The sequence below is a fragment of the Scyliorhinus canicula genome, chromosome 4 (genome assembly GCF_902713615.1).
Source record: "Scyliorhinus canicula chromosome 4, sScyCan1.1, whole genome shotgun sequence".
NCBI lineage: Eukaryota > Metazoa > Chordata > Chondrichthyes > Carcharhiniformes > Scyliorhinidae > Scyliorhinus > Scyliorhinus canicula.
Genome location: NC_052149.1, coordinates 169,256,924 through 169,271,294, shown reverse-complemented (window position 1 = coordinate 169,271,294; position 14,371 = coordinate 169,256,924). Strand labels below are relative to the sequence as shown.

At 47.7% G+C, this 14,371-nt stretch overlaps 1 protein-coding gene across 4 annotated transcripts in view; it reads left to right on the top strand.

Moving 5' to 3' along the window:
- The window catches only part of afap1l1a (actin filament associated protein 1-like 1a), a 220,486-nt gene that overhangs the window by 92,387 nt on the left and 113,728 nt on the right, over positions 1-14,371 (top strand). For 2 of the 4 annotated variants that reach the window (XM_038795507.1, XM_038795504.1), the window contains exon 1: positions 4,527-4,681. The exons of the other annotated variants lie outside the window; for them this stretch is intronic. In XM_038795507.1, the coding sequence (XP_038651435.1) occupies positions 4,648-4,681 (34 nt within the window). In that variant the 5' untranslated portion in view covers positions 4,527-4,647. Of the gene's footprint in view, positions 1-4,526; positions 4,682-14,371 lie in introns of those variants that run through there. 4 annotated transcript variants of the gene reach the window in all.

Here is a 14,371-nt window from a genome sequence, read left to right as displayed (position 1 = left end):
ACCGGTGGTGACGTCATCGCCCGCTGACGCTCCGGCGCATGCGCGGACTCACGCCGACCGGTGAAGGCCTTTTGGCCAGCCCCGACTCCAGACGCCGTGGTGCCAAAGGCCGTTGGCGCCAGTCGGCGGAGTGAGAGCCACTCTGGCGCGGGCCTAGCCCCTAAAGGTGCGGAGAATTCCGCACCTTTGGGGAGGCCCGACGCTGGAGTGGTTGCCGCCACTCTGCTACGCCGGGAACCCCCGCCCCGCCGGGTAGGGGAGAATACCACCCAATAACAGTGCACACCTACTCTCGCAGTGACAATCCCACTCTCGCAGTGACAATCCCACTCTCGCAGTGACAATCCCACTCTCGCAGTGACAATCCCACTCTCGCAGTGACAATCCCACTCTCGCAGTGACAATCCCACTCTCGCAGTGACAATCCCACTCTCACAGTGACAATCCCACTCCCACAGTGTCTAGCACACAGCTCCAGGAATTTGAATTATGGGGTGGTGGTGGCATAGCAGTTATCTCACTTGACTAGTAATTCAGATGCCCAGCTGAATGCTCTGGTGACATGGGTTGAAATCTCACCATGGAAGTCAATGAAATTTAAATTCAATTGGATAATTTTTTTTAAAATCTGTAGTTGAATGGTGCTGCTGGATTTTATGGCCCCTCGCCAGGCATATGGCTGGTGGCTGGGGGAACGGTGAGAATTCAAAATATGTCAGGTGCCCAGCACAATCCAAACTGTTTCCCACTCGGCTGCCCAACGTTAAATATATTGAGGTCCTTAACTGCCCAGTCAATTGGCAAGTTTACAAGCAATATCCCCCTCATAACAAAACCAGCAAGCTACAAAACACATATTTGCAAATCATTTTACTGACTATGAATAGTGCAGGGACATTGAAAAGTAATGAGGATGAATAATTATAAATGTATTTTAATGGAAAACATTTATTATTCAACGTTTAACAATTAACCAGCGGGTGCAAGTACTGATGCAAGGAGTTACGGAGATCGGCAAAGTGAGCAACAGGCCTAGATGGAACTTGGAAGGAACTTGAATTACTAAGTGAAATTGAACTATGGAACAGATACAAAAGCAACTCCCAATTTCTAACTCTCTGATGAAGGCACTGCCTGTAGCTAGGTTCTGTACATAGTCAGTTCATCTTCTACCTCACCTGGGGGAACATTTTATATTTGTAATAAATGTTGGCAGACCTTGCAGTATCAGTTTGATTTGTTTTCATACAAAGTCCACACATATGCCTTTTCCAATATGGGTCATCAGACAGCAGTCTGGAGGAGAAATCCTAAAGGACTTTCCCCACCCATGCCTGAGGCTGCAATGATTCAGCTGCTGCTTTGACCTAGATCAGCACAGACCAGAAATGTGATGTAATTAAATAAAAACAAAACACACACCAGATCAGGCAGCATCTGTTGGGAGTGAAACAGAATTAATGGCCCCGATATTTTGGAGAGGGTGCTCGCAAGTCACCTGGAGTTTTAACTTCACTCTGTGCGTGTCTGTTTCTTTTGAAACCGATTCTCTGCTTGTTAACAGACTTGACTACCTGCAACTCAACATGAGGCCACAATCCAGGAGCAGGATGGTTTGGTGAGGTTGATAAGGAGAGTCTGGGGTTAATGCAGTGGATACAATATCATTGGGTTGGGGAGAAATCAGGAGGGTTGTTAGAAGTTGTGAGATAGATGGGTGGAAGTCACAAGAGGGTCAGGCATCATGTGAGAGATTGAGGATTGGTGATGGTAGGGTGAGGGGTCAGTGATGGCAAAGGGTGGGTGTTAACAGGTTAACTTGGTGTGCCTGGAGGAAACACTCCCGCTCCTCCTGCTCCATAAGCAATGCTCTAAAAGCATGTAATTATATGATGTTTCCAGCCCTTCTCCCTCCCTTTTACTTGCTTAATTTCCTGAGGCATGGGAAACTCAGCCAACAGAAAATGAAAATATAAACCATCCTAAAGTGCATATTTACTTAATTATTTCATGGGATATGGCGTTGCAGACAAGGCTAGCATTTGTTGCCCATCCCTAATTGCCCTTGAACTGAGCGGCATTTTAAGAGTCAACCACATTGCTGTAGATCTGGAGCGACATGTAAGCCAGACCAGGTAAGAACAGCAGATTTCCTTCCCTAAAGGACATTAGCGAACCAGAAGGTTTTTTACGGCAATGGTTTCATGGTCACCATTAGACTTTTGATTCCATATTTTTTATTGAATTCAAATTTCACCATCCGCCATGGCAGGATTCAAACCTGGGTCCCCAGGACATTACCTTGGGGTGTCTGGATTACTAATCCAGTGATATTACTACTATGCCACCACCACCCCACAGGATCCTTAAAATGTTTCAACCACTGACCCAACTCCTGACAGTGGATTGGTTTTCCATCCTCAACTTGTCTTCATTATAACCAGAAGTGGGCAGGTATGAATTGGGTTGGGTTCCTGCTTCAGATTTTTATCATTTACATTTTACACCTGAACAAAATCCATCTGTTTTGGGGATTCAAATTACCCCCCAGTATTTTAGGTCAATGACCTTGCATCAGAACTGGAAGATGTTTGGGATTGGCTTGCTAATTACACTAGAAAGCGCTTCTACCTACTACGATATTGCCTTTTAATTTTGAAAATATGATTTTCAAATTTTCAACTGATGGGAAATTTTGCAATTTTTAATGAGATAGAACAAACAACTTAAACATGCAAGGCCATCTTCCTCAGTGAAGGTGAAAGACAAACAAAATTTAACTTCCCATATTTCTGATACTATGTGTGTGTGCATAACATTCCACCTTTATTTATTATGTCTTCCCTCTGTTTAATGGTAAATACATTTGCTCGTCCTCTGAGTCAAGAAAACCTTGTTTGATTGGCTGCTATTTTTAAACATTGAGAAACAATATCATGGGATGTGGGAGTTTTATGTTTATTTCCCGAAGTGTAGGAATGCAGCAAAAGAAAAGGTAGTAGGTTCCTGGATGAAAGATGCATTGCTGTGCTCTGTTGCTGTAATTATGAAATATAGTTATGCTCCAAAGACACACTGGGGCATGGACAACCGAACAAGAGTTATGACAGTGAGCGGGATTTTCCTGTTCTCCTTATCAGGTTCTTCTGCTGCCACCAAAGGCGATCCCCCGCAGTGGGTTCCCCGGTGGCAGGTTGACAAGCCACGTAAAACGCCATAGACATTGGCGGGACCGGAAGATCCCACTGGCGGCCAATGGCAAGCCGTCTCTGCTGCTGGAAATGAGTGGGATTTTTCACCCCCTTGTGGCAGCCCGCCATTGGCAGGATCTTTCAGTCCCACCGCTAACAGTTGGTTTTCCAATTTTTTGCACCGTCCACAAATGGGGAATCTGAGGGGGGAGAAGAGGGAGCTACCAATGGCAGGACAGGAACATCCCATTGGCGGGGAAGACCAGAAAATCTCGCCCAGTGATTCGTCTCCAGTGACTACTTTGGAACTTCTGTTAGCTTCGGAATATGGAACAAGTTTCTCAGCCGGTCTGATTGTGGAAAGTATGATACAATGTCATGCAGACCCAAAACGGTCCACATTTGATCAGTGGTCTACCCTGAGGAAACTGATCCGCTTCAAAGACAGGAAGGATCTTCCAACAGGCCTCAGTGCTAGTTGAGCAGCCAGTATTCCAGTTTCTGGTTACTATGTAGTGATTCCTGCTGAAAAATGTAGAAGTAGGTGTCAGTCACCATAACATTGGGCTCAGCTGTGGTGTCCATTATGGAATATTCAATTCTCTTTGCTTTTTAAACTCAAACAAACAAGCAAAGTCAGGATCAACAAGAAAAAGGGAATAAAATTGGAGAAAGAAATGAAATGTGCAAAATGAGATTGCAGTAGGGTTTGCTGTGCACATATCATTCCCATCATTAATATGCTGCGAACAATAATGGAAATGAAACAGCCATTGTTGTCTGTCCCATAGCGAGCAGACAGGTAGTACCGGCTAGGATTCTTTTTTTTTAAATTTAGAGTACCCAATTCATTTTTTCCAATTAAGTGGCAATTTAGCGTGGCCAATCCACCTAACCTGCACATCTTTGGGTTGTGAGGCCGAAACCCACGCAAACACGGGGAGATTGTGCAAACCACACGGACAGTGACCCAGAGCCGGGATTGAACCTGGAACCTCGGCGCCGTGAGGCTAGGGTTCTTAATAGGAAAACCACAGATTTTAATTTTCAAATAGGTTTAGAAATTCTCCAAATCTAATCTGTAGTCTCTTCAAAATCATTAGAGAGCAGTGATCTAGTGTGATCGTTTATGAATGGCAAGCAGGCACCCTGGTGCCAGTAATAGGCAGTAGCCCTTGTGATTAGTTAGGGCTGTGACGAAAGGCATAAAAGAGAGGAGCATAGACTCCGAGAAACCGATTGAGTTAGTGGTGAATACTAGTGGAGCATTTGTGGCAGGACACATCCCTGTGGGAGGGATCACAGCTGCTTGAAAACCTACAGCAGAACTCATCAAACCGGGGAAGAGTGCTGCTGACTGCAATAACTGTGCTCACTCTGAGGAGAAAAAGTGAAAAAGTTCTGGGATCTAATTTAAAACTTTTGTTGGAATTGCTTGTTGGATTTTGAGTTCGATATGTTAACTGGGCCATACAAATCTACCGATAATGGTAAGTTCTAATAATTAACTGGTTATTTAACCAACATTTAGGTTGTGCATCTATCAGTATTACTTTAGCCTTTTTGCACAGTGAAAATGAAGTAGAGTTCAAATGAACCAATTGCCACAAATCACAGTGTGCAAGTCACCCTGGCATATAAGGCCAGCTCCAGAAATCATTTTTTTTTTTGCTTACACTCTGTGTATAAATCGACCCTGACTTTTCAGCCACAACAGGCTACACTTGCATTAGTAGTCGACCTTGATTTTTAAAATGTATTCATTCAGGGGATGTGGTGGTCACTGTCTCGGTCAGCATTTATTGTTCGTCACTAATTGCCCTCGGGAAGGTGGTGGTGAGCTGCCTTTGTGAACCGCTGCAGCCTAGGTCTGGTAGGAATGCCCACAGTGCTGCTTTTCACCCTATCAAATGCATGTTGCACTTACTATTTATTACCTTATAATTGGGTGCAAGGCATCAAGCAGCGATATGAGCTGTGCCGCAAAGTTGCATGGGATCTAAGATACACCATGCTTTGTTTTGGATGCTGGTGACTCTTCAAAATGGTAACCGCGCACGCCCACGCTGGCAGTTCATTTTTATACTTGGCGTATAAATCGGCTTCCATTCTTGGAGGGACTTTTTGAGGCTTCAAATGTTACGTTGTAGCCCACCATCTATGGTATTTTGCTTAAGTCTAGAGTTTGCCAGGATTTTGCTTACATCATATTTTTTGATGTAAGTGGAGATGACAGTGTTTGAATAACATTGAAATGTAATCTGCCAAAAAATATACTTTAAAAAACATAAAGTAAGGAGATATCAAGCACAATATTTATAGAAGTCTCCTAACTCGTATTTCTAGAGTCACCATTGCTATTAACCACTCCGTGTAATGTTATTAATCAGAATGCAGAATGCATCGACAGTAAGCTGCTGCATTCATACAATAACCAGTCTGAAATGAAACCGCTTTCTATTGAATAGTTAATTGTGAGTGCAGCTTGAATCCACAGTCAGCGGCCCAACACTGAATGCAAAGGATTGCAACTACCTGGAGAAGTATTGCTCAGCTTTACTTCAAAGTCAGTTTGTCCCTTTACGCCTGATTTACATTATGTGGTTCGAGGATTTGCCATATATTTGTGGTCAGATACACACACAGTTGGAGCACATACCAAATAAATAGCTTAAAAGTTTGTAGAATTACAGGCATGAGCAAATTACAAATGTAAATACAGTGCACCTAAATCACCTCGATCACTTACAGCCATCCATTGGCCCTTCAACCCGAACGCCCTCTGCCCATAATAATGACCAATTTACAGATCCTCAAACGTGAGTTACTTACAACTGCTTTTGCTCATAGGCTCTCTTCAAGTTATAGTCAGTTTTTCAGGCACAGCAGGAAGCAAAATAATTTTCCTTTTAATCTTTTGAGCTTTTTCTAAGTATGTCCTGTTCCATATATTCTGCTTCTTTTGATGTCTTTTGAGGATGTCAATGTAAGTTATATTAAAATTGCAGATTCTTGAACATGCTGTGCCTGAAGTGCCCAGGTGAATGCATTGAAGCTGGAATTTTCATTCTGAAGAGAAATATGGGGCGGGATTCTCTGAGCCTCCGCACCGAAATCCCGCTCGCCACGGGGGTGGAGGATAGGGCATCAGGCCCGTGATCGGGTCCGACGCCTTCCTGCAATTCTCTGCGGACGGGAGAATCGGCGGCAGTCGCGCCCGCGCGGTCGATGCAGCGCAGTTCAGGGGCCATTGAAAGAGGTCCCCGCGGCGATTCTCCATCGGCAGCTGGCCGAGTTCCCGCCGGTGTAGTTCCTTCATGGTTCCAAGCGGCGGGAGCTCGGAGTGCCGGCTGCAGACCCAGTCTGCGGCCGCCCTGGTGGGGGGGCAGGGGGATCCGTCGCCGGGGTGGGGGTGGGGGACCTCCAGGACAGCCAGAGTTCCGATTGGGGGCCACCGATCGGCGGGCACGCGCAATCTGTGGGGGGGGCCTATATTGTTCGGGCCGGATTGCTGTGTGGGTTCGCCATGTTGTGCAGGGCCCCATATCGGCAGCCGGAGCTGCGTGGACTACTTCAGGACCCTGCAAGCCCCCTTCAAAACGGAGAATCGCGCCCATCTTCACGCGGGCGTGAGGACATAGCCCCATTTTCAGAGAATTCCGCCCATGGGTTCTGTTCTCCCCTTGGCCTCCAATTTGTTCTGCTGATTTACACTCATATTACGTTAAACTGTTTTCTAATGCAATTCATAGGAATTTTGAGTCTCAGTTGGCTATTGTTGGCAGAACGGGAGTGGGAACAGGTGCAATTTTGGGTCAAACTTCCAGGGCACCCACTGATGTAATATCGGAGGGTGCAGTCAAAATGGCTTTATCCTAGGCAAGTCGGAGGGTGCAGTCAAAATGGCTTTATCCTAGGAAAGGAAAGAAAGATGTGCATTTATGCAGCACTTTCATGATTTCAGGATGCCCCCAACTGGGACGACACGAGCTTCATCCAAAAGACCATGGCAGAAATCCCGGACATAGCGACGCACCGACTAATCATGGGGGGGGACTTCAACTGTGTACAGGACCCAACGACGGACAGATCAAACCCCAGAACGGGGAAAACCTCAAACATGGCAAGGGAACTCAGTCACTATATGGAGCAGATGGGAGCAGTAGACCCCTGGAGATTCGCCCACCCGGGGGAGAAAGAATTCTCTTTCTTCTCCCCAGTACACAACGTGTACACCAGAATTGACTTCTTTGTGGTGGGGAAAACGGTGCTTCCAGAGATAGACAAGGTGGAATACTCCGCAATTGTGATATCAGACCACGCTCCACACTACATGGATGTGCGGCTAGAGACGGGAAGGGCCCAGCGCCCCAAATGGAGGTTGGACGGTGCCTTACTAGCTGACAAGGCCTTCAGCGAAAGGATAGCGCAGGCCATAGCGGAGTACACTGAGATCAACCAAAACGGGGAGGTCTCACCCTCCACGTTCTGGGAAGCGCTTAAGGCCGTACTAAGAGGGGAAATCATAGCCTACAAAGCGCAAAGAGATAGGGAGGAAAGGGTGGCTAGGCAGAAGCTGGTCGACTCCATACTGGAGGTAGACCATAAATACTCCGAGGCCCCGACCGTAGAACTCCTGGCGGAGAGGAAAGAATTACAAAGGAACTTTGACCTGCTCTCCACCAGGAAAGCAGTACACCAACTCCGCCAGGCACGCGGGGCCCTATACGAACACGGAGACAAAGCCAGCCGCCTGTTGGCCCACCAGCTGAGAAAGCAGGCAGCCAGCAGAGAAATTGCGCAAATCAGAGATACCAGAGGCACGTTGGAAACAGAACCAGAGAGGATTAACAAAACCTTCAAGGCCTTCTACCAAGAGCTGTACACCTCAGAGCCCCCAACGGGGAAGGCTGGGATGAACCGGTTTCTTGACGGACTGGACATACCAGTTGTGGGAGAGGGCAGAAAACGGGATCTGGAAGCACCACTAGCACTGGGAGAGATCATGGACAGCATTAGCTCCATGCAGGCGGGGAAGGCGCCGGGACCGGACGGATTCCCGGCGGACTTCTACAAAAAATTTGCGACAGCGCTGGCCCCGCACCTGCGGGAGATGTTCACAGACTCGCTAGCTAGGGGCACGTTGCCACCCACGTTAGCACAGGCCTCAATCTCGCTGATACCTAAGAAAGACAAAGACCCAACGGAATGTGGGTCATACAGACCCATATCTCTGCTGAATGCAGACGCCAAAATACTGGCCAAAATCCTAGCCAAGAGGCTAGAAGACTGTGTACCTGAGGTGGTCACAGAGGACCAGACGGGCTTTGTCAAAGGTAGACAGCTTACCGCGAACATCAGGCGCCTGCTGAACGTGATAATGACCCCCTCCGGGGAGAGAACACAAGAGGTGATCGTCTCCCTGGACGCAGAAAAGGCCTTCGACAGAGTCGAGTGGAAATACCTCATAGAGGTACTGGAGCGGTTCGGGCTTGGAACAGGGTTCACCGCTTGGGTAAAGCTCCTGTACAACGCTCCCATGGCGAGTGTACAGACTAACAATACCAACTCCCAATACTTCCAGCTGCACAGGGGCACCAGACAAGGATGCCCACTGTCCCCGCTGCTGTTCGCACTAGCAATTGAACCGCTAGCAATCGCGCTCAGGGCAGCAAAAAATTGGAGGGGGATCCGAAGGGGAGGTAGAGAGCACAGAGTCTCACTCTATGCGGATGATCTGCTCCTCTATATCTCGGACCCACAAAGCAGCATGGACGGAATCATCGCGCTCCTGAAAGAGTTTGGAGCCTTCTCGGGCTACAAACTCAACATGAGCAAAAGTGAGATCTTCCCAGTACACCCGCAAGGGGGGGGGGGGGGGGGGCAGCACTAAAGGGGCTGCCGTTCAATCAAGCCCGACATAAATTCCGCTACCTGGGGATCCAAATAGCCCATGACTGGAAAGGGATCCACAAATGGAACCTCACCAGCCTGACGGAGGAAGTTAAAAAGGACCTGCAAAGATGGAACACACTCCCGCTCTCCCTCGCGGGGAGAGTTCAGACGATCAAAATGAACGTACTGCCCAGGTTCCTCTTCCTGTTTAGATCCATTCCGATCTACATCCCCAAGGCCTTTTTCAAAGAGCTGGACAAACTCATCATGGCGTTCGTATGGGGGGGGGTAAAAATGCTAGGATCCCAAAGAAGGTCTTACAAAAAACAAAAACCAGGGGAGGGCTAGCCCTCCCGAATCTACAATTCTACCACTGGGCAGCAACAGCCGAGCGAGTAAGGGGATGGATCCAGGAGCCAGAGGCTGAGTGGGTGCGTGCGGAGGAGGCCTCCTGCATGGGAACCTCCCTCCGGGCCCTCGCCACGGCAGCACTCCCATCCCCACCCAAAAAACACTCCAGCAGCCCAGTGGTGACAGCCACCCTCCAATCCTGGAACCAACTGCGGCAGCAACTTGGCCTGACCAAAATGTCGAACAGGGCTCCCATCTGCAACAACCATAGGTTCACACCAGCACTGACTGACGCCACCTTCAAAAGGTGGAGGCAGGACGGGGGGACACTGACAGTCAGGGACCTATACACGGACGACAGGATCGCAACACTGGACGAACTGACAGAGAAATTTCAGCTAGCTGGGGGGAACGAGCTACGGTACCTGCAGCTCAAAAACTTCCTACGAAAGGAGACAAGGACGTACCCACAACCGCCACGACAGACACTACTGGAAGACCTACTGGACGCAAGTATCCTAGAGAAAGGGAACTGTAGTGACATGTATGACCGACTGGTAGATAGGGACGACACCGTACTGGACGCAACAAGAAGGAAATGGGAGGACGACCTGGGGATGGAGATAGGGTGGGGACTCTGGAGCGAAGCACTGCATAGGGTCAACTCCACCTCCACGTGCGCAAGGCTCAGCCTGACGCAACTAAAAGTGGTACATAGAGCCCACTTAACAAGAACCCGTATGAGTAGGTTCTTCCCGGAGGTGGAAGACAGATGTGAACGGTGCCAAAGAGGCCCGGCCAACCACGCCCACATGTTCTGGTCTTGCCCCAGACTCGTGGAGTACTGGACAGCCTTCTTCGAGGTTATGTCCAAAGTGGTGGGAGTGAGGGTGGAGCCATGCCCGATAGTGGCGGTCTTCGGGGTTTCAGAACAGCCAGATCTATTCCTGGGGAGGAGGGCGGACGCCCTTGCCTTTGCCTCCCTGATCGCCCGCCATAGAATCCTGTTTGGCTGGCGGTCAGCAGCACCGCCCAGAGCTGCGGACTGGCTGTCCGACCTCTCGGAATCTCTCCAAATGGAGAAAATCAAATTTGCCATCCGAGGGTCGGACGACGGCTTCCACAGAACGTGGGAGCCATTCATGCAACTGTTCCGGGACCTATTTGTGGCCAATGTACAAGAGGAAGAATAGTCGGGGGAAGGTAGCGGGAGGGGGGGGGGGGCTACAGGTTCGGTACGGGGGTTCGATGGCTAGCTAAGGCCCAAAACCAAACTAAATAAACATGTTGAGGGGGGGGGGGGGGGGGGGGGGCGGGCGCAGTTACTACTACGAAGATGCTTACCTGTAAATATGTATGTTAATTTTTGCGTGTTTGTTTGTTTTTTTTGTTTTTTTTTCTCTCCTAACAATTTGTAATTTGTTCAATATAAAATATGAAAACTGAATAAAAACATTTATAAAAAAAAAAAAATGATTTCAGGATGCCCCAAAGTGCTTTACAGGCAATGAAGTACAGACTATGGACAGAATTTTGAGCTCATGTTAGCAATCAGTATAAACAGCGATGTGGGCCCAAAATCCCACGAGAGTCAGGAAACGAGATTTTCATTGGTGATGTCCCGTTTCCCGATTTTAGCTCGCCATTCGCTGGTGATGTAACAAGGTTCCCACCCAGAATGGAACCTCATTTTAACACATTGGAATATAATTAAAGGGCTTCTCAGCCATATGATTCCCATCTAACCCCCACTGAATATTCATACCTCGCCAACGCGATATCACATTGGTGAGGTTTACAACTGCTATTTAAAAACAGCTATCAGTCAAGGGGAACCTGCCTGGAGTGCCAAGGTAAGTATAGCCCCTGGGGAGAGTGACATGCCCAGGCCGTGCCAGGGGTGTACCCTCTTGGGAGCTCCATTGGGGAAATGGGGTTCCCTATTACGGTCCCAGATCAGACCCTAATAGTGGCTAGGGTACTGGGCCAAAACCCCAATATTTTAGTTTACTTTGTAAGACTGTGTAGTAACAATGATTCGCTACAGGCGTGATTGCATGAAGAAATTTGGTACTTTCAAAACAACTTTATTATGAATATGATATTAAACTCTTTAACTTCACAACTGAAAAGTATATCTTTACCCTTTAAACACTACTACTCAATTCCTCATTAAACGACAAGAAAAGAAACATGCATCTCTCAATCCACCTTAAAAATCAGCATGGCATAAAGTAATACTTGCTTTACTGAACAGATTCTGGCTTCTGTTAGAACCCCTTCAGACTCTGGCTGATATTTTCGAACAGCTGCTTCAACCGGGTTGTTTCAGCCTCTTCCTTGTCTTCAGACAAGACTGCTCTGCTTTACCTATCGTTACTCTGACTCTTTTCTACTGGGAGAGAAAACTGCTTTTCCTTGTGGTCAAATCAAAGATTGCCAGATCAGGCTTCAACTCTCTCCAAACATAGAACATAGAGGAATACAGCACAGAACAGGCTCTTCGGCCCACGATGTTGTGCCGAACTTTTGTCCTAGGTTAATCATAGATTATCATAGAATTTTGGACACTAAGGGCAATTTATCATGGCCAATCCACCCAACCTGCACATCTTTGGACTGTGGGAGGAAACCGGAGCACCCAGAGGAGACACGGGGAGGATGTGCAGACTCCACACAGACAGTGACCCAAGCCGGAATCGAACCTGGGACCCTGGAGCTGTGAAGCAATTGTGCTATCCACAATGCTACCGTACTGCCCTTAAGAACAAATTAATCTACACTCCATTATTCTACCATAATCCATGTACCTATCCAATAGTCGCTTCTCAAAATCGTTTCTCAAAATGTCTCTCTCTCCCTTAGCCCCATCCAGCACTGTCATCGTCTCTCTTAGCTTAAAACAAATTAACCCCCAAGGGGCTTCCCCAGCCAAACTACAGTACATTAGCCCAGGCTGAAAAACACATTCCTCTGGCCAATTTCACCTTCTAACTTTTAAAAGCTCCAAGGCCATGCAAAACAGAATATGTTTTTAAAAATATGACCACTGCAGACAAATGCACTCTAACCATAGGATTTTAACCCTTTAGTTGCCCAATATTGATGATCCTAAAGTCCTCCATTCATCATACCCCTTGTGTAGTGGGGGAGATGCCAGTTGGGTTGGGGTAATTTTGATGCCTATGAGAGTTTGGGCGTGTGCTGGTTCCTGTGAGGGGGAGTTTGCCCTGATACGTGTGTAGTGATGAGGGAGGTGTTAAAAAACACCTTTACATCTGCCAACACACAATAGTTGACAATATTTCAACCAGTCCAACACCCCCCCCCCCCCAAACCCATAAGACATAGGAGCATAATTAGGCCATTCAGCCCATCGAGTCTGCTCCACCATGCAATCATGGCTGATATTTCATAGGTCCCTCTATGAATCAAGAACCTATTTATCTCGGTCCTAAAGACACCTTGTCAAAAGCCTTCTGGAAATCTAAATATATCACATCCACTGTTCCCCTTTGTCTAACTTCCTTGCTACCTCCTCAAAGAACAGATTTGTCTGACGCGACCTTCCCTTGACAAAGCCGTGTTGAATTTTTTATCATGCCGTCCTATTTTATCATGCACGTCCAAGTACTCTGTAATCTCATCTTTAACAATGGACTCTTAAAATCCTACCAATGACCAAATTCAAGCTAACTGGTCTATAATTTCCCGTCTTCTGCCACCCTCCCTTCTTATACAGGGGTGTTACATTAGCAATTTACCAGTCCTCTGGGACCATCCCTGCCTCCAATGATTCCTGAAAGATTACCACCAATGCCTGCACAATCTCCTCAGTCATCTCCTTCAGAACCCTGGGGTGTAGACCATCTGGTCCAAGTGATATATCCACCTTCAGGCCTTTCCGTTTCCCCAGAAATTCTCCTTAGTGATGGCCACTACACTCCCCTTTGCCCCAAAAGAAACAACCAATCCTCAGTGCCCCCCCACACCCCACCAACATCTGACGGTGACCAACTACCTGAAATAGGAAATAAATGGCGGCCACCTCACCCGGCCATCAGTACATTTTTTTTCCCAAATACAAGCTCCATCAGGCCACTTAATCGCGCTGTGGCATTCGGCGGGGCAGCAGATTTCCAGCCAAACTGAAATTGCCTTTGGGCTATTAAGGAAGTAAAGGCAAGAACATCCCTGTCTGCAACTCTGGTAAATCTGAAACCCCAAAGAGAGCCACTAAAGGACATGGTTCAAAATCACACCAAAGAATTCTCGACATGGTGCGGAAGAAGGAGTCCGAGAAGCTCAGAAGCTTCCGGGACCAGAATATGTATGTATGATGGCTGGTACCCTAGAGCATCGCTCACACCTATCCTCTACATCCAAGAAGAATCCACTCATTCGTGCCCTAGCCAAATGTGCCCTATGCACCACCTTAAATTGAATCATGCTGCGTCTAGTGCACGAGGAGGTGGAGTTGACTCTGTATAGAGCCAAGCTCCACAACCTCCTTCCCACCTCCCAAACTCTTGGGCTAATTTCCTCTCCAACTTAATTTTAATCTCGTCCAACGGGACCTGCTCAGCTGACCATAGACCTCCGACCCCTTCCTCTACATCAACCACTGAGAGAACTCTGTCCATCAATGGGGACAGGGGTGCAAAGGGAAGGTAGCGACCTCCTTCCATACGAAGCTTTGTACCTCACAGCACTGAAGCTGGTTAACTCTCAGAAGATTGTGCAGCTTCAGTCCGTTCTTAAAACTAGCGACCTGCCCATAAAATCATAGAATTTACAGTGCAGAAGGAGGCCACTCAGCCATTGAGTCTGCACCGGACCTTGGAAAGAGCACCCTTCTTAAGCCCACACCTCCACCCTAACCCCAGAACCCAATAACCCCACCTAACCTTTTTGGACGCGAAGGGTAATCTAGC